Here is a 17,885-nt window from a genome sequence, read left to right as displayed (position 1 = left end):
TGGAGAAGCCACCCCACTCCCTTACCGGCGCCTTCGGACGCCAAAGCCAAGAGGCCTGGACCTGGCTAGCCCTGGGGTCGCCTTCCTGGAAGGAGGCCCAGCCCTCCTTTCCCTTGTGGCCTCCCCCACCCCAGCGGAACCTGGGCTTCTCTGTGGGACAGCGGGGACTCGCGAGCCGGCTGCTGGGAAGGTGCCGGTGCTCGCTGGGGCCAATCCGAGCAGGTCGTGCCAGGAACAGCGCTCGGGATTTCGTACACGACAGCAACTTGCATCACCGAACGGTGGTGTAAGTGCGACCGTTTTCCTGGTCCCGTGGACCAAGAAGTAAGGGTGTTCAGATAGGCTAGATCATTTGTCCAAGGTCATGGAGCTGGCAGAGCCCCCATTTAGACGCAGACCCTTTCGTTCCCGAGTCCGCAGTCCTAACCAGGCCCAGGACTGCTTCAAGCCCCATGAAGGCTGGGACCTACAGTGTCCCTGTTAGGGAGAAGGGCTGGATCTTCATCTGCAAACAGGGAGGGGGACTCAGAGAGCTGCCCGCTCGTGGCCAAGGTCACAGCCAAAGAGGGAGCGAGGACTAAAACCCAGGTTTACACAGTCCGCACCCCTCCCATCCCGTCTCTGTCTTGGCCTCCGGTGCCCTTCTCCCTAAGTCTCAGGAGTCTGGGCCCCCAGCCACCTCCCCTCAGAACCCAGGAATCCAAGCCTCCAGCCCTCTCTTTTCCTCTGACCCAGGATTCCGGCCCCCAGTCCCCTCCCCAAACTTTATTCATTCCTCCACAGGAAAAGAGAAAGGTGGGGAATGGGCGCTGGGGAGCAGCGGCAGCTCCTTCCCCTGGCGTGCCTAGCCCCCCAGAACAGGAAGGTGCCTGAGTTACTGGGTAAAAATGTCACCTCCCTTCGTGGGGGCCGGGGGGGGGCATCACAGGGCCTCCAACCCCCACCTCCTTCCCCCTGCCTGCTGTGTGAAGGGGAAGGGGACAGCCCACCTCGTGACTGGGGGCTGGCTCAGCTCGCCGCGGCCCGGCAGGAGTGGGCGGGGCAGGGGGAACATTATAATTGGACGAGTCTGGGATCCCTGAGTCCTACTCAGCCCAAGCGGAGACCGAGGAGGAGGTTCCCCAGGAGCCGGTGAGAAACAGAGTTGAGGGCACAGAAGACCAGCTCCGGGCTTCTGTGAGGGACGGGCTGGGGCGAGGTGACTGTCATACGCCAGGGTCAGGACAGAAGCAGGAGCTGGGGATGAGGACGGAAGCCGGGGTCGGACCTAGGGGAGGAGTGGGCCGCAGGGGCATCCCGTCTTGGCTGGAAGGAAGGTGGGATGGGGGGAGCAGCTGGACCTGTCGGAAGAACCAGATGAGCCCCTATCAAGAGCCCACGAATGGTCACTGTTATTTATTGAACACCTCCTGGGTGCCCCCTCGGATCTCCATTAGTTTGGAGGCGCAGGGGTGGCGGCCAGGTCGCTAGAGCGCTCCTCTTTCGGGGAGGGCTTTTAAATGAGAATTAAGTTAGCTAATAGGTGGAAGATGACGTTTAGATGTGAAGCTGGGGCTTAGAACGTGAAGGGAGAACGAGGAATGTGAGGTTGGAATTTATAAGCCACAGTTGGGGCTCGCATGGAACTCGGGGGCAGGGGAAGTGGAATTTGAACCCTCGAAGAGGGGGATGGAATTTGGGCGGCGGAGGCCGACCCGGTGATGGGGAGATAGGAGGAGACAATGAAGGAGCTAGATAAACAATGGAGGCACCGCTTGGTGAAATGTTTGTGATTGGATTCGGCTGATGCAGATGATGGGGCGCGCGGGCAAGACTTGGAAGGCCCGGAACGGGTGGGGCGGGGCTGTGGGTGGGAGGAGTCCCCACTGGGGGCTGATTGACATTTCTCACTCAACCTGACCGATCGCAGGCCGCAAGATGAAGGTTCTGTGGGCTGCGCTGGTGGTCGCGCTCCTGGCAGGTATGTGGGCGGGGCTTGCTCAGGTTCCCTGTCCCTTCCCTTCCCTTCCCGTCCTCACCTGGGCTCCCCTGCCCCCCTTTCATCCCTGGGTCCCTCCTTCTGCTGGTCTGTCTCCCCCTTGAGGGGGGTGCCCAGGTGTGAGGCCTCACATCCACTGGCTCTGAGCGGCTGTTTTAGTCTCTCTGGGCCTCCGTTTCCCCACCCCGCCCGCCAGTGCTCTAAAGAAGCGCAAGAGCATTTATGGAGCACCTGCTGCGTACCAAGTTCTGTGTGCCTGGTGGGGTGACTGCCGTGAACTTGCTCTGTGCAGGATGCTGGGCCGATGTGGAGCCGGAGTCGCCGCTGCAGGGGAAGCTGGAGCCCGACCCGGAGTCCGAGCTGGAGCCCGAGCTGGAGCCCAAGCGGGAGCTGGAGCAGGAGGTGGAGGCCGAGGCCGAGGCCGGGTGGCAGGCTGGCCAGCCCTGGGAGCTGGCGCTGGCCCGCTTCTGGGATTACCTGCGCTGGGTGCAGACGCTGTCTGATCAGGTGCAGGAGGACATGCTCAGCAACCAGGTCACCCAGGAACTGACGTGAGTGCCCCTGCCACTCCCCGGCGGGCAGTGCCTTCTGGACCCCCGACCTCTGCCGGCGGCCCCGTCACCAACTCTTCGGCATCTCTGGTCATGTCTTGCTTCCTCTTGCCATGGCGAGCTCCTGGCTTGCTGGACCGCTCTCTTTCTCCGCTCCTCCTGCCTCTGGCCGCCGCCCGTCCACCAGGCTAGCTCAGTCCCTCGCAGCCTTCCCTTTCATCTCTGCTTCTGCCCGTCCCTGTCCCCACCTTGCCCCCCACCCCCAGGGTTTTTCGCCCCGCTCCTCTCTCCCGGCGTGCGGCGCGCACACATGCTCCCGCCCTCTCTCGGCCCCCAGGACGCTGATGGAGGAGACCATGAAGGAGATCAAGGCCTACAGGGCGGAGCTGGAGGAGCAGCTGGGCCCCATGGCCTCGGAGACGCAGGCCCGCGTGGCCAAGGAGCTGCAGGCGGCGCAGGCCCGGCTGCGCGCGGACATGGAGGACGTGCGCACGCGCCTGACGCAGTACCGCAGCGAGGTGCAGGCCATGCTGGGCCAGAGCACCGACGAGCTGCGGGCGCGCTTCGCCTCGCACATGCGCAAGCTGCGCAAGCGGGTGCTGCGGGACGCCGAGGACCTGCAGAAGCGCCTGGCCGTGTACCGCGCCGGGGTGCGCGAGGGCGCCGAGCGCAGCGTGAGCTCCATCCGCGAGCGCCTCTGGCCGCTGCTGGAGCAGGCGCGCACGCGCCACGCCAACCTGGCCACGCAGCCGCTGCGCGAGCGCGTCGACGTCCTGGGCCAGCAGCTGCGCGGGCGGCTGGAGGAGGTGGGCAGCCGCGCGCGCAGCCAGCTGGACGAGGTGCGCGAGCAGATGGAGGAGGTGCGGGCCAAGATGGAGGAGCAGGCCAACCAGATGCGCCAGCAGGCCGAGGCCTTCCAGGCCCGCCTCAAGAGCTGGTTCGAGCCCCTGGTGGAAGACATGCAGCGCCAGTGGGCCGGGCTGGTGGAGAAGGTGCAGGCGGCCGTGGGCACCAGCCCCACCCCCGCACCCGTGGAGACCGAATGAGCGCCCCGCGCGCGCCGCCTGGTGGGCCCCGCCCCTGCCCGTGCCCCCTGTCTCCCCCCACCCCAGCCTCCAGGAGGCGCTGTCCCGGCCCCAACCGGCCTCCTGGAGGGCCCTAGCTTAATAAAGATTCACCAAGCTCCACAGCAGCCGCTGGACCTCCGTGTGTGATTTCTCCCGGCTCGTGCCTCGGTTTCTCTCTCCTTCCCCACACTGGCCACACAGCTCTGTCCTGTCCCCTCTGCTTGTGCGTCTCTTTGTCTTTTCTGATCTCAGTGTTCGCTTCCTTCTTTCCCTTTCAGAGTCTCCCTTTTTGCTCTGTCTCCGCTCAGCAGTGCTCACTCTCCTCTACCCTCCTGTCCCTTCTGGTTTTGGACCAGATCCACCCCTGGGGTAAATCCTGTGGTCACCCCTGACTACTGGGGTCGGGGGTCGGGGGTGAGGGTGGGAAGCAGCCTCTCGGAGCCTGGGCTTGCTCAGCGGAGGGATACCTGCTCGGTGGAGTTAGGACCCCGAAGCCCCGACACCCCTGCCGACACCCCTGCCGTTAGGATGAATCCCTTATTGTTGCTCTCCTGTCTTATCTGATTCTGCCTCCTGGCCTGCTCTTGGCCGAGAGGCTTCAGTTTCTAGCTTCCTGTTTTCCCCCACCTCTATCTTTTATCTCTTTCTCCTCCAGTTTCTTCTCCCACCTCCGAGGCTTCGCCTGTTTCTTGTTTCCCTTCTTGCCCCAGCTGGGTTTGTCCTCTCCACTTGTTCGGTCCTCCCTTGCGCCCTCTCTGCCTTTGGCGTTCCCTCTGGGTTAACAGGTGTCTTCATCAGAGCCGTGCTTCCCGGCCCCCTGCCCTCATCCTCCTTCCCTGTGTCCTCCAGCTGGGCTGCTGACCTCTTGTCTAGCCCAACAAGCCTACTGGGTGCTGGATCCTGGCTGGAGATAAGGCAGCTGCCCCCCCCCCCCCGAGGCCTGGGGTCCACGGCTGGGAGCCAGTTGGTTGACACTCGGGAGCAGTGAGGACTGGAGCCTGGAGCTGCCCCCTGGCATTCTCTCCCACCCCCTCAGTTCTCAGAGGAGGGGAGCAGGGTTCCCAGCCCAGGGGACAGGCCAGGGCTTGAACCTGTAACTCCCAGGCCCAGCCTGCGCTCTCCCGTGTGGTTCCTACAGGGCTGGCTGCCCTGAGTGCCCTTGCGGAGGCAGGCACCCCTCCCCACCCCCAGATGACTCACCCCAGGCTGGGTGAGGAGGAGAAGGGTCAGCGGGCTCAGAGGCAGGGGGCCTAGTCCCAGCCAAGCGTGCTACTGATTCACTGTGTGCCCCGGAGCTGGGGCCAAGCCCTCTGAGCCACAGATGTCAATAGCCGGGGCTGGCCTCAGCCACATCTCCCCCTTGAAGAGCTGAATCTTGAATTCTCCTGGATGAAGACAGCAGTCGGTCTAGAGATGGCACAAGGGCTGCAGAAGGAGTTTGGGGGAACAGAGGGGGTGCTGTGGGGTGGAGGATGACAAGCCCACAGAGATTCAGAGAGACAGCCTGGAGTCCGGAAAGTGGAGGGACAAAGAACTGACACCCCCCCTCCCCCCAGCGCCTTAGCCCCTGGCTGAGCCATTGGATGTGCTTGGCTGTGCCTCAGTTTCCCCATCTGTAAATGGAAACCCCTGTAGCTGGAATAAGGAGGAGACTGGAAAAGCAAAGTTGTTATTCTATTCCGGTGGGGTGAGGAAGGAAGGAGAGCAGAACTTTGGGTGGATGTCTGGGGAATGCTAGGCTCGCAGGGGAAGCAGATGTCTGGGAAGGCAGCTGGGGGGCTGACAGGGACTAGATGCACTGAGCTGGCCAAGGGGTTGTCGCAATCCTGCCAGGGTCATGTCTGTGCGTCCCTTTCACAACCGTCCCCCCCACCACCCCCAGGCTGACACGTGGTTGTGGGGGCACAAGGCCAGCCAACCTCAAGTCTGAGGCCAGGGCCGCCCTCCCTACAGCTGCCAGGGATCACTGGCGGTCAAAGGCAGCCAGAAGAAGGGGGGAACCATTGGACTCCAGCCCTGAGGGACGGATGTGGTGGGAGGAGAGACGGGGGGAGGGGGGGCCGCCTAGTGCCAGGAAGGGCCCGAAGGGGTAAGGGCAGATGGAGTGTTTACCAGGGGGCCCGGAAGCTTCCAGAGTGGGAGAGCAGAGGGCAAAGAGGGGCCTGGTGGAATGGATGGAGGCGCACACACTGGGATCTTTGCAGCTGAGCTTTTGCAGTTCAGACAGGCTGAAAGGACCTCTTCCCCAAAGAGAGATCGGGGGGCTGTGGAATAAAGACCCCAGAGTGCAACCATGGAGGTCTGGGATGCTCCCAGATGCAGGGAGGTGGGGGGGGGGGGGTGGGGGGGGGGTCTGAAAGGGAGACTGGGGGTGGCAAGGGACTGGGAATGTGGGGGCAGATGGGGTGACCCTAGAGTCTTGGAGGAAGAGTTGCTTGCTTGTGCTGAAGAGGCTTGCTAAGAAGGGAGAGGGGGTGGAAGAGGAGGCCTGAGGAGTTGCAGTGAATTGAGTTACAGAGTGACTAAGTGACTGAGAGACACCCCCCCCCCCCGCCACTCCCCAGGCCGGGAGAAGGGTGTTCAGCAGGAGAGACCCCCTAGAGAAGATGGCCACGGCGAGAGACTAAAGGCAGTGCCCCCATGTGGGGAAGGGACTATGGCACGCTGAGATCCACCAAGTCAGGGAGATTTGAAGGTGCAGGTGCTGAACAGCAAGAGGCTTTAGGCCTAAGGGATGTGCCTAGGCCCACCTGACCCACGCACCAGCCAGGCGGGGAAGAGGAAAAGGTGGGTGGGCACAGGGCGGAGGCCATCTGCCCGAGGCTTAAGGGGAGGGATTAACTTGCCCCGCCCCCTCCCCAGCCCGATAAAGGCCTGGCCCGGGCCAGGACCTCCCACGGTGCTGTCCCGCGACTGATCCAGGTTGGTGCTCAATGCCGGGGAGGGATGCCCCTCCAAGAGCACTAGAAAGGGGGTTTGGAAGGAACTCCGGGTAGGGAGGAGGGGTGTCACTGATCACTCCCACCCCTGCTTCTGCTTCCAGAGTGCCCCTCCGGCCCCCAGCCATGAGGCTCTTCCTGTCGCTCCCAGTTTTGGTGGTGGTTCTGGCGATGGTTTTGGAAGGTAAAAGTGGGATAGGAGAATCTGGGGAGTTTGAGACTCGGAAGCTTGAAGCTGGCCACGGGTCTGGGGTCCGAGCTTGGAGGACCCTTGAGAGCTCTGGGGCCCCTTCTGTGCCCTGGTTTTCCTATCTCTCACCGATCACCCCACCCCCAACCCCGCAAGGTGGGTGAGGGCTCTCTAAGGAGGCGGTCCCGCGGGTGGCTAATCTGCCGTGGGAAGCCCTAGCAACCGATGATGTATTGACTCGCCCCTCCAGGATTGGCTGTCCTGCTTTTGCAGCCTGGAAAGGGGAGGGGTGAAGCAGTGCTGAGAGTAAGCTAATTCCCAGCAGCTTGAGCTCCATCTGGTCGCTTTAGTACCCTCTCCCCGCACCCCGCCTCCGAGTCTAACACCGTGACCTCCAAGAATCACTTTCAAGGATCTCCTTTCCCACCCCTGGCATCTCATCCTAAGGGCTCCCAATACTGAAATTTTTGTACCGCTGCCCATCTTCTGGGCAGGCCCAGCCCCCACCCAGGCGGCCCCAGAAATCTCCAGCACTTTGGGGCGCATCCCGGATAAACTGAAGGAGTTCGGTAACACCCTGGAGGACAAGGCCCGGGCAGCCATTGAGAGCATGAAGCAGAGCGACATTCCTGCGAAGACCCGGTTAGGAACCTTCCCAGGGCTTGGGCGGGCTGGGGTGCATCACTAACAGATTGGGGAAACTGAGGCCTGGAGAGGCGGACAACTTCCCTGTGGTCACAGCTGGATCGCAGGGTGCTTAGATGTGGGGGACAGGTTCCTGACTTCCATCTAGGCCACGCTGTAGAAATGGTCCTGCGTGGTGGTGAAAGACCAAGCTTGGGAGTCAGTCAGGCCTGGGTCCACAGGCCAGTGAAGACTCACTACTCTTTGTGTGATCTCGGGGGTAGATCTGGACCAGCCTTTTTCCTCGCCTGTAAAAGGGATAGTTCTGAGGAGGAGCAAACTAGGGGATTTGCATAGTGCCTGGCACATTGTAAATGCTCAATATGCTCTTTAACCAACATCAACTCCATTTGGCCACTTAGAAAATCATTCATTCATGAACAAATATTTATTGGGCATCAGCTACGTGTCCAGGCTGTTCCAATGTGGGGAATAATAGTGATGAAGATAAAGTCCCAGCCCGCAGGGAGCAGATTGTAAACCAGTGAATGTCCGGGAGATTAGCCCAGACAGGGCTAAGCACTAAGAAGACAACAAACAGGGTGGGTGTAAACAACCAGTGTGGGGCTTGAACTCATGACCCCAAGATCAAGAGTCATGTACTCTACCAACTGAGCTAGCCAGGCACCCCTTTTCATATCTCCATTTAAAGTGTTACTGCTTCGGGGCACCTGGGTGGCTCAGTAAGTTAAGCTTCAGACTCTTGATCTCCCCTCAGGTCTTGATCTCGGGGTTGTGAGTTCGAGCCCCCATTAGGCCTGGTTGTCTTGCTTAAAAAAAGAAAAATTGAGATCTGAGTGATTAGGAAAATCCAACCAGGCCTAGAAACATGGGAAGAATGTTCCCTGTGGAGGGTGAGTGCGAAAGCCCTGAGCCAGGAGCCAGGAAGATATGTACATAATCCAGGCCAGAGGGACAGCCTAGGCAAAGACAAGGAGGCTGAAGAGTGCCCTTGGATAAGTAGGAGACAGCTAGGCCAGAGCAGGCTTACTAGCTAGAGATGGCAAGCCTTCAAAGTTGGGCCGGCCTGGAGCATTCTGACTTCAAAGAGCTCTGGTCCCTCTGGGAAACCCAGCCCAGGGCTCCTCCCAATCCCATAGATACCGGAGCCATGCTGTTTCCTGGGGGGAAGGGAAAGGGGAAGATGAGGGAGGCAGGTAGAGGGCAGGACCTGGGCCCCCTGAGGGGAGACAAACACAGTGACTCCCCTATCTCTCCCTGCAGGAACTGGTTTTCTGAGACTTTCAACAAAGTGAAGGAGCAGCTCAAAACTGCCTTCTCCTGAACACCAGAAGAGCCGCCCCACTCCTCTGGGCTGTGCGCCCCGGAAGGAGCTCCGAAATTTCCCATGCCCTGGCTCCTGTACCAAGGACTTCATGATGCCATATCCACCCCCACCCTCCAATAAAAATCCTGTAGAGAATTCTTAGTGCTTCTTTGCTGGGAGGTAGGGGCTCAGGGTGGGGCAGGGTGGGTTGGGGAGAGAGGCAAGGAGTCAAATGTATCGAGCATTGTCTACTTGACCTGTGCTGAGGGCTTTAAACTTCATGGTCTCAAAAAAATCCTCACAAGAACCTTGGGAGCGGGGCCCTGTTAATTCTGTGAGGGCATTGAAGCCCAGAGAGGTGAAGTCACTCGTCAGGAAGGGGAGAGCTGGGTTGGACCCCCAGCCTAAGGCTACTGTTCTGCTATATTCTTCCCTGGCCAGGCTGCCCAAGATGAGGGACCTGGTTGGTTCATCACCATGTACACAGCAGCTGTTTATTATACTTAAAATGGATAATAAAGAAGGATGTGGAAGGGAGCAAGGGTAGGACCTGGGCTGGAGCCCTCAACGAGATCTATCTACACAATCCTCCACCCTCCAAGGAAGCTTTGATGTCCCCTCCTCCAGGAAGCCCTCCCTCGCCCCCAGGCTGGGTCATCACTGCCCTAGTGATGGTCTGTCTCTCCTACTGGACTGTGAGCCCCAGGAGGACAGGGCCGGGGCTGTCATCCCCACTGTCCCGAGGCACAGTCCGGCGCAGGACTGGGCGCGGTGCGGGAGCTCAGTACTACTTGGTGGAATGATTATTCTCAATCAGAAAAAACACCTAAACATTACACTTTTTTAAACAAAGATTTTATTTATTTATTTGAGAGAGAGAGAGAGAGCACAGAGGGAGAGTGAGAGGGAGAAACAGACTCCCCGCTGAATGGAGAGCCCGATGCGGGGCCTCGACCGCAGGACCCAGAGATCATGACCCGAGCCGAAGACAGATGGTCAACCGACTGAGCCACCCAGACACCCCTAAACATTACATTTTCACAAAACTACTCTGAGGTAGGTGCTGTCACTGCCCCTATTTGGCAGAGGAAGAAACTGAGGCACAGAAGTCTCAAGTCACTTATGTGATGTCACACAGCCCAAAATGGGTAGAGCTGGGATTTGAATGTAGGCTGGGGGGTGGGGGGGGGGTTGTTCTAGGGGCCACATCCTTACTCCACTTTCCTTGTTCCTGAGTCATCGGCCATACATTCGGCTACAACTACACACACACACACACACACACACACACACACCCCTACCTGGCCCTGGGCCTCACCTGCATCATCCCCAGCATATTAAAATGCCCCCACATCCCTCATCAGAGAAAATTCATACAAGCAGTCACACTGCAGTTGGCTAGTTGGCAAAAGGGTATGTTCCGTGCCGATTTAATCAGTTACTCATCTTTACTTGGCCATATTTCCAGCATTTTGGAACCAGTTTAGTTTTCAAGAATTTTCCTGACTCCCCTGGACAGCTCTCAGGTTGGAGAGGGCAGGGACAGAGAAGATGGATGGCAAGCAGTTCATGGGGTGCGCCCTCCACTTTTGAAGAGAGGCTTACGGGGCGCCTGGGTGGCTCAGTTGGTTAAGCATCTGCCTTCGGCTCAGGTCATGATCCCAGGGTCCTGGGATCGAGCCCCGCATCAGGCTCCTTGCTCAGCGGAGAGTCTGCTTCTCCCTCTGCCTGCCGCTCCCCATGCTTGTGCTCTCTCTCCCTCTGACAAATAGATAAATAAAATCTTTCAAAAAGAAAGAAAAAGAAACAGGAGAAGACACACAGGGTGGTGCCATTGATGTAAACTTAGAACACACGCATGGGGAAGAACCTTGTGGGTTTGAGCTCTTTCTTTCTGAGGACAACTCCAAGCTCATCTGAGGGGTGCTCAAGGAAATGAGGGTGGAGAACAATGGTGGGAAATAAATAAATATGTCTCTGTACTCAGAGCCCCGTCCCCCGCAAATCAGCCCTCTAAGCTCCTTATGCTTCCTTCCCACTCGGCAGCCAGAGGGATCCTGTTAGAACACAAGTCACATCATGCACACCCTGCCTCAGCTCAGAACTCTTCCTCCAGCCTCAGAGGAAAACCCGAAGGTGGTATCAGAGTCCACCAGCTCCGCACTACCTGGCCCAGTCACCCCTGTGGCCTCTCCCCCTCCCTCACGTGCAACTCCTCAGGCTCCTCCCAACACACTGGGCAGGCTCCTACCCCAGGGCCTTTGCATTTGCTATCCCCCTGCCTGGAATGCTCTCCCACCAGATGTCCAGATATCCACCTGGCTCTCTTGTCACCTCCTTGGGGTCTCTGTTGCGCTCCCCCCACATGGCTCTCCCATCACTCTCCCATCTTCATATCTGCCTTTTTTCCCAGTAGGTGCTACCCTCTAATATATCGTATGTCTATTTGCTTACTTGTTTACTGTCTGTGTCTCCCGCTGCTGAGATGTCAAGTTCGTGGAGACTGTCTTGTCTCCTGCAGGGCCGCCGAGTGCCCAGAACAGTGCCTGGCACACAGTGAGAGCTCAGGTGATACTTCTGGAGTGTGAGTGAACATTTCCATGGGCCAGCTCACATGCAGACCCATGATTCCCGTTCATTACCCACTCGTGAACTCATTCATTCCCATTTTAAGATTTTCTTTTTATACTTTATATTTAGAGCCAATGCGTTTGTTCTCCTCAGATTTACAACATACCTTCAGGACCTCAGAGAGCAAATAGCCCTGATCACACCAAGAACAAAAACACGCGGAGAGCCCCAGACGTGCATGTAGAAACATCCACACTCAGAGAGCCAAGGTGGCACATTCGGACAGCCCCTCCATGGCACACGCTCCACACAGCAGGCAGGGCAGGGATGGGGGACTCCCCGTGGGCACCTGGCTCAGCGTAGCTGGTCAGGGAGGGCTCCCTGGAGGAGGGGACACGGCACCCGAAACCCAAAAGACGATTCAGAAGTCGTCAAAAAGAACTGGGGAAGAGCGTGATAAGCAACACAATTTTTGTGCCCATGAATGTTCCTTCACAAACTTGATGTGAATGAAAAACTGGATACAACAACGAATGAATGGAGCCCCTTTGGAAAAAAACAGTTTAGCACCTCCTCCAAGAGTTCAACAGAGCAACCATGTGATCCAGCAACTCCATTACTAGGGTGTTTACCCAAAAGAAGGGCTCACAGGTTCACATAAAAATGTGTACGCAGGGGCACCTGGGTGGCTCAGTCAGTTAGGCATCTGCCTTGGGCTCGGGTCATGATCTCAGGGTCCTGGGATCGAGTCCCATAACAGGCTCCCTGCTCAGCAGGAAGCCTGCTTCTCCCTCTCCCTCTGCTGCTACCCCTGCTTGTGCTTGCTCACTCTCTCTTTGAAATAAATAAATCTTCATTTATTTATTTATTATTTACTTATTTTAAGATTTTATTTATTCATTTGAGACACAGAGATACAGAGAGAGAGAGAGCATGAGGAGGGGGAGAGGCAGAGGGAGAGGGAGAAGCAGGCTCCCTGCTGAGCCAGGAGCCTGATGTGGGGCTCGATCCCAGGACCCTGGGATCATGACCTGAGCCGAAGGCAGACGCTTAACCATCTGGGCCACCCAGGCACCCCTTTTTTTATTTTTTTAAAGACTTTATTTATTTATTTGACAGAGACAGACACAGCAAGAGAGGAAACACGAGCAGGGGAAGTGAGAGAGGGAGAGGGAGAAGCAGGCTTCCCGCGGAGCAGGGAGCCTGATGCAGGGCTCAATCCCAGGACCCCGGGATCATGACCTGAGCCGAAGGCAGACACACAACGACTGAGTCACCCAGGCGCCCCTAAAATCTTTTTTTTAAAAAAATGTGTACACACATGTTCGTGGCAGTATTGTTCATGACAGCCAAAAAGTGGAAACCATCCAAATGCCCAACAACTGATGAACATCACACAGTGTATGTATATGTGAATATTATTCTGCCATAAAAAGAAGGAAACACTGACATACGCCACAGCATGAACGAACCACCGAAAACACGATGCTCAGCGAAGAATCCAGCCGCAAGAGGCCATGCGGGGTACAATTCCAGTTACATGACGTCCGAAAGAGGGAAATCCATAGAAGCAGAAAGGCGATCAGTGGTGGCCCTGCTGGGCTGCGGGGAGAAGGCAGAGAGTGATCCTGATGGGCTAACGGGTATGGGGATTTCTTTACAGGGTGATAGAAATGTTCTGGAATTAGACGGTGGTGATGGTTGCACAACTTTGCAAATATGTTATATATATAAAAAAAAACATTGGATTGCACACTTTAAAAGGGTGATTTTTACAGCATGTGAATATCTCCGTTTTTTTGTTTTGTTTTAAGTAGGCTCCACGCTGGGCGGGTTTGAACTCACAACACTGAGATCAAGAGTCAGACGGGCTTAACCGACTAAGCCACCCAGGCGCCCCAATATCTCTGTGTCTTAACAATGAAGGAAAGCAGAACTCTCAAGACAGAAAGCAGAAAGAAGAGATAAAGGAGGGGACATTTCAACCTTTCTTGGGCCCCAGACATTCCTGCCATAACCCAGGGACGCAGAGGAGGGAGGTGAGGGCCCAGGAGTGCCAGAAGGGAGGTGGGTTCTGGGATTCAGGAGTGAGGGGATGGGGTCTGGACTGGGGGAGAGTGATTTTGGTGTCTGGTGGTCTCTCCAACACAGAGCTGCGGGCTCAGAGATGCTCTCTGCCCCCAGACACACACACTGGGGTCTCAGAGCCCACCCCTCCCACCCCCACTCCTCTCTTGTGACCTCTCTCTCTGCCCCAACACCCCACTCCCAGTTGTTATTCAACTGACTCTGAGGTCCACCCTGAACGACCTTCAGCCTGTCCTGTCCCCAAGATGGGCAAACATTGCAAGCAGCAAACAGCAAACAGCCCACACTGACCTTGGAGCCAGGGGCAGGGGTCAGAGACCTCCCCCAGGCCCACCCTGCTGCCGGCCCTGCTCCAACCTCCCTCTTGGCCTCTAAGACCCAGGGGTTGTCCTGGCTTGGCTAGGTGTGACGGAGCCAGGTTCAAATTCACCACTTGGTGGTTGAGGAGCCATTGGCCCCCAAGCCTCCATGTTCTCATCTGTAAAATGGGAATGATGAAGATGTCCACGCCATAGCGCTGTTGTGTTAATTCAGTGAGTTAAGGCGCCAAACCACCACCTGCCGTGGTGCCTAGTGCAGAGTGTGTGCTCAGAAAACACAAGTTTGGGGCGCCTGGGTGGCTCAGTCGGTTAAGTGTCTGCCTTTGGTTCGGGTCATGATCTCAAGGTCCTGGGATCGAGCCCCACGTTGGGCTCCATGCTCAGCGGGGAGTCTGCTTCTCCCTCTCCCTCCCCCCTGCTCATTTTCTCTCTCTCTCTCTCACTTGCTGTCTCTCAAATAAATAAATAAAATCTTAAAAAAAAAAAAGAAAGAAAGAAAACACAAGCTTAATAAACAGCCTCTGACCTTGACTGAGCACCCCTGCAGTGTATCTGGTGCTGCTTACAGCAATTTACGTGAACAGTCTCCCCTACTCTCCAGGGCAGCTGACGAAACAGGCCCAGGGAGGTTAAGCACCTTGCACCAGGTCACACAGCAGGGCAGATGGTGGAGCCAGGCTCTGAACCCCACCCACCTCGCGGCTGCCCACGATGCACGGTGGGCTTTTCTTTTTCTTTTCTCTTATGGTCAAATACAGAACATAAAACGTACGACATCAACTGTTTTAGGGGTACGCTTCAATGACATTAGGTACATTCCCAATGTTGTGCCACCATCACCACCATCCATTTCTGGAACTTTCTCATCTTTCCAAACAGAAGCTCTTGGAGGTTTCATTTTTTCTTCCCCCGGAGGTTTCATTTTGCACATTATTGTTACCCAGGAGCTGTGGGGCACATTTGTTGCGCACCTACTGTGTGCTAGAGCCCACGCTGGGGCCCCTGGAGGGAGAAGCATTCTGCTGGAAATTGCTGGGTCAGCACGAAACTGCCCAGTAGCTGCCCCTTATCCGGGGGGGAGGCATTCCATGACCCTCAGGGGATGCCTGAAACCAGAGATAGTGCCAAACCCTGGATCTATTGGGGTTTTTTCCTATCCCTACACACCTATGATAAAGTTTAACATAAATTAGACACAGTAAGAGATGAACAACAATAATGAATAATGAGCTAGAACAGTTATAATAATACACTGTAATTAAAGTTAGGGGAGTGTCTCTCTCTCTCTCCCAAAGTGCCTTGTTGAACTATACTCACCCTTCTTCATGTGATGATGTGAGATGATAAAATGCCCACATGAGGGGAAGGACACAGGTACGGTGACGTGGTGTTTGGTGACTGTTGGCGTATTGTCAGATTATCTGCTTCCAAACCTTAATTGACCTCCGGTAACTGAAACTGTGGATAAGGGGGGACTACGGTGGGTGCCTGGGGGGCTCAGACGTTAAGCATCTGCCTTTGGCTCAGGTCATGGTCCCAGGGTCCTGGGATCCAGCCCCGCATCGGGCTCCCTGCTCAGCGGAAAGCCTGCTTCTCCCTCTCCCTCTCCCCCTGCTTGTGTTCCCTCTCTCGCTGTGTCTCTCTCTGTCAAATAAATTAATAAAATCTTAAAAAAAAAAAATACCAGGGCGCCTGGGTGGCTTAGTTGGTTAAGCGACTGCCTTCGGCTCAGGTCATGATCCTGGAGTCCTGGGATCGAGTCCCGCATCGGGCTCCCTGCTCAGCAGGGAGTCTGCTTCTCCCTCTGACCCTCCTCCCTCTCATGCTCTCTGTCTCTCATTCTCTCTCTCTCAAATAAATAAATAAAATCTTTAAAAAAAAAAAAAAATACCAGGATCCCGGTCGGATTTGAATTTCAGATGGATAACAAATAATTTTTAGGATACTTCCCAAATATTGCGTGGGGCTTACTTATACTAAAAGAAAAACTTATTATTTATCTGAATTCAAATGGGCGTCCTATATTTTATCTGCCAACCCCAAACCGAGGAATCCAGTCTGTGGTCCCCTGGCCAAGCCATGTGCCCTGGCATCCAGGGAGAAAAGGCTGATTTTCTTTCCACCTGGTGTTGGGCCTGAGCCTGATATTGACAACTTCCTACTACGTGCACCTGGAACTTTCTCCCACAGGGCCTCACCCAGTCTTCCCATGGACTCTGGGAGGCAGACGCTTATGAGCATGTGCATTTTACAGGTGAAAACGTTGAGGCCCAGGGAAGGAGTTGGAATTGCCCGGGTCACCGGATGAGAGTGTGTCTGGCCTGTAGCCCAGAGCCTAAGGAATCTTAGAAAGAAAATAATCATAAACAGCCATGATCTGTGAGCACCACCATCACCAGGTCCTTGTTAAGACGTTCCCTTGTATCATTTCATTCAGTGAAAGTCCTGCCTCAAGTATGGATTGTGGGCCCATTTTTCAGAGGAGGGAACTGAGGCCAGAGAGAGGGGCCAGCAGGTGAGGTGCAGTCAGGATTTGAATACCGCTCACTGTAGGAGGCCGGAGAGCCCCTGTCAGGCCAGAGTGCTGGGAGGGTAGGAAGGAGGGAGGCCAGCAGGGGCGGGCAAGGCCTCTGCTTGTCACCGTCACCTGGGCCCCTCTCTCTGAAGTCCCTGCCAAGGGGCGTGGGGAGGCAGCCAGGGGAGGGCTCTGCTCTCTGCTTTGCACAGCGCCCCCCTCCCCCAGCCAGGAGAGCTGAGCGCGGAGGATCGAGGATCGGAGAACAAGAGCCCCCAGAAATGTTGCCTCCTGGACTCAGTCCCCAGGCCCTGCCTTCCCTCTGCTTCTGCATTCTGGTCCTGGCCTGTGTTGTGGGTAAGGAGGAGTGGATGGGCGGGTGCGGGGACCCTGCAGGGGTGTACGGGGTGAGTGTGACCGTCCGTATGGTGTGCAGGTTGGCAGACATTGGGGTATGGAGCTTGTGTGTTTCATCGTGTGCAGATGGGTGTGCGTTTCTGGGAGAACGTGCCGGTGGTGGCCCGTGTGAGGCGCGTACATGGGGCTGATGCAAATGACAGTGGTCGTGGATGTGCGTTGCTGTGTGTTTGCGCAAGAGTAGGACGTCATGGTAAACGTGTGTCCGTGAACAAACATATATAGGTTTGTGTGCACACGTTTTTATGTAAAAGATACGAGCGTGTGGACGCTGTGGGAGTGTCTGCGTTCCGCACGTGCATGTAAAACTTTAACACTCCAGTGTGCAAGGCGCCCTCCCAAGTGCCTCATGCGTGGTAACTCTGAGTTCTGCCGGGATCCCCGAGGTACGGCCTCTCATTGTCCCATTCTACAGAAGGGGAAACTGAGCCTAGAAGAGGTTCGGTCGTTGGCTAAGGCACTCCGCAGGCCATATGGGTGCCCCTGTATGTGCCCGAACATGTGTGTCCGTGTGAAGGCTGGGGTCTGTAGGTGACGCTTTGCCTACTGGGCACGAGAGTGATGGACAGGCAGGTGTGTACGAGGAGGTCAAGTGCGATCTGATCCGAGGCAGGACCCCTGGCCCCCCGGAGGGGAGGGAATGAACAGCACAGCTCTGCCAACCTCCATCCCTGGGGGACGGGGGAGTCTTCCTGTGCTTTCCCTCGGCTGCTTGCAGAGGTCGTTCAGACAGGGTGGGGGTCATGGGAGACCCGAGGGGGCAGCAAGATCAGGTAGTAAAGGAGGCATCAGGAGGGGGATAGGGGTCAAAGAGGTGGGGTTACACACTGAGGGGGAACACAACAGGCAGACGGAGGGGTGACAGGAGGGGCCGTGGGCACAGAGGGTGACAAGAAATCGACTGATGGCTAAAAGGGGGACAAAGGGTCAAAGGGACATACAAGGTGAAGGGCAGCAGAGATGGACGCCAAGGGGCTGCCCTTGGGCCACCAGGAGGGACAGTGATGGTGAGCACGGAGGTGAAGGGAGGAAGGAAGGATTCTCGGGTCCCAGCCGGCCCATGTGGCCCTCTGGTCCCACCTAGCGTGCCAGCAAGCAGTGCCCACAGAATCCCCGAGCCCCCAACCAGAGCTGGCGAGTGGTTTTTGGAGCCTGGTGCCCGACAACATGAAGACTCTGGTGACCAGGACCAGAGATAAGTGGCAGTGGTTCTGGTGAGTATGTGCAGCTGTGCTTGGGGGGTGGACCCCCGGGTCTGAGGGAGGAGGGGCTGGGGTCTGGACCCCTGGGTCTGAGGG

At 56.7% G+C, this 17,885-nt stretch overlaps 3 protein-coding genes across 5 annotated transcripts in view; all 3 read left to right on the top strand.

Moving 5' to 3' along the window:
• Positions 1 to 1,042: 1,042 nt before the first annotated feature.
• APOE (apolipoprotein E) lies at positions 1,043 to 3,721 on the top strand. 2 transcript variants are annotated; one of them, XM_032388067.1, is made up of 4 exons: positions 1,043 to 1,131; positions 1,910 to 1,960; positions 2,271 to 2,529; positions 2,867 to 3,721. In XM_032388067.1, exons 2-4 carry the CDS (start codon positions 1,918 to 1,920, stop codon positions 3,573 to 3,575), a joined length of 1,011 nt encoding a protein of 336 aa, XP_032243958.1. In that variant the 5' UTR covers positions 1,043 to 1,131; positions 1,910 to 1,917; the 3' UTR covers positions 3,576 to 3,721. The 2 variants fall into 2 exon arrangements, with proteins under 2 accessions (XP_032243958.1, XP_032243959.1); XM_032388068.1 differs by lacking the exon at positions 1,043 to 1,131 and adding an exon at positions 1,139 to 1,198.
• A 1,974-nt stretch (positions 3,722 to 5,695) lies between these two features.
• Positions 5,696 to 8,832, top strand: APOC1 (apolipoprotein C1). 2 transcript variants are annotated; one of them, XM_032388065.1, is made up of 4 exons: positions 5,696 to 5,895; positions 6,640 to 6,719; positions 7,220 to 7,367; positions 8,634 to 8,832. In XM_032388065.1, the coding sequence occupies exons 1-4, from the start codon at positions 5,696 to 5,698 to the stop codon at positions 8,692 to 8,694; spliced, it is 489 nt and encodes a 162-aa protein (XP_032243956.1). In that variant the 3' UTR covers positions 8,695 to 8,832. The 2 variants fall into 2 exon arrangements, with proteins under 2 accessions (XP_032243956.1, XP_032243957.1); XM_032388066.1 differs by lacking the exon at positions 5,696 to 5,895 and adding an exon at positions 6,495 to 6,518.
• A 7,404-nt stretch (positions 8,833 to 16,236) lies between these two features.
• Positions 16,237 to 17,885, top strand: part of APOC4 (apolipoprotein C4) — a 2,602-nt gene continuing 953 nt past the window's right edge. The window contains exons 1-2 of the mRNA XM_032388064.1: positions 16,237 to 16,527; positions 17,672 to 17,801. Of these exons, the coding sequence (XP_032243955.1) occupies positions 16,452 to 16,527; positions 17,672 to 17,801 (206 nt within the window). The 5' untranslated portion in view covers positions 16,237 to 16,451. The remainder of the gene's footprint in view (positions 16,528 to 17,671; positions 17,802 to 17,885) is intronic.

This window comes from Phoca vitulina, unplaced genomic scaffold (assembly GCF_004348235.1).
Source record: "Phoca vitulina isolate PV1807 unplaced genomic scaffold, GSC_HSeal_1.0 scaffold52, whole genome shotgun sequence".
NCBI lineage: Eukaryota > Metazoa > Chordata > Mammalia > Carnivora > Phocidae > Phoca > Phoca vitulina.
The sequence above is the reverse complement of the archived record's forward strand: the minus strand, read 5'-3'. Positions and strand labels throughout refer to the sequence as shown.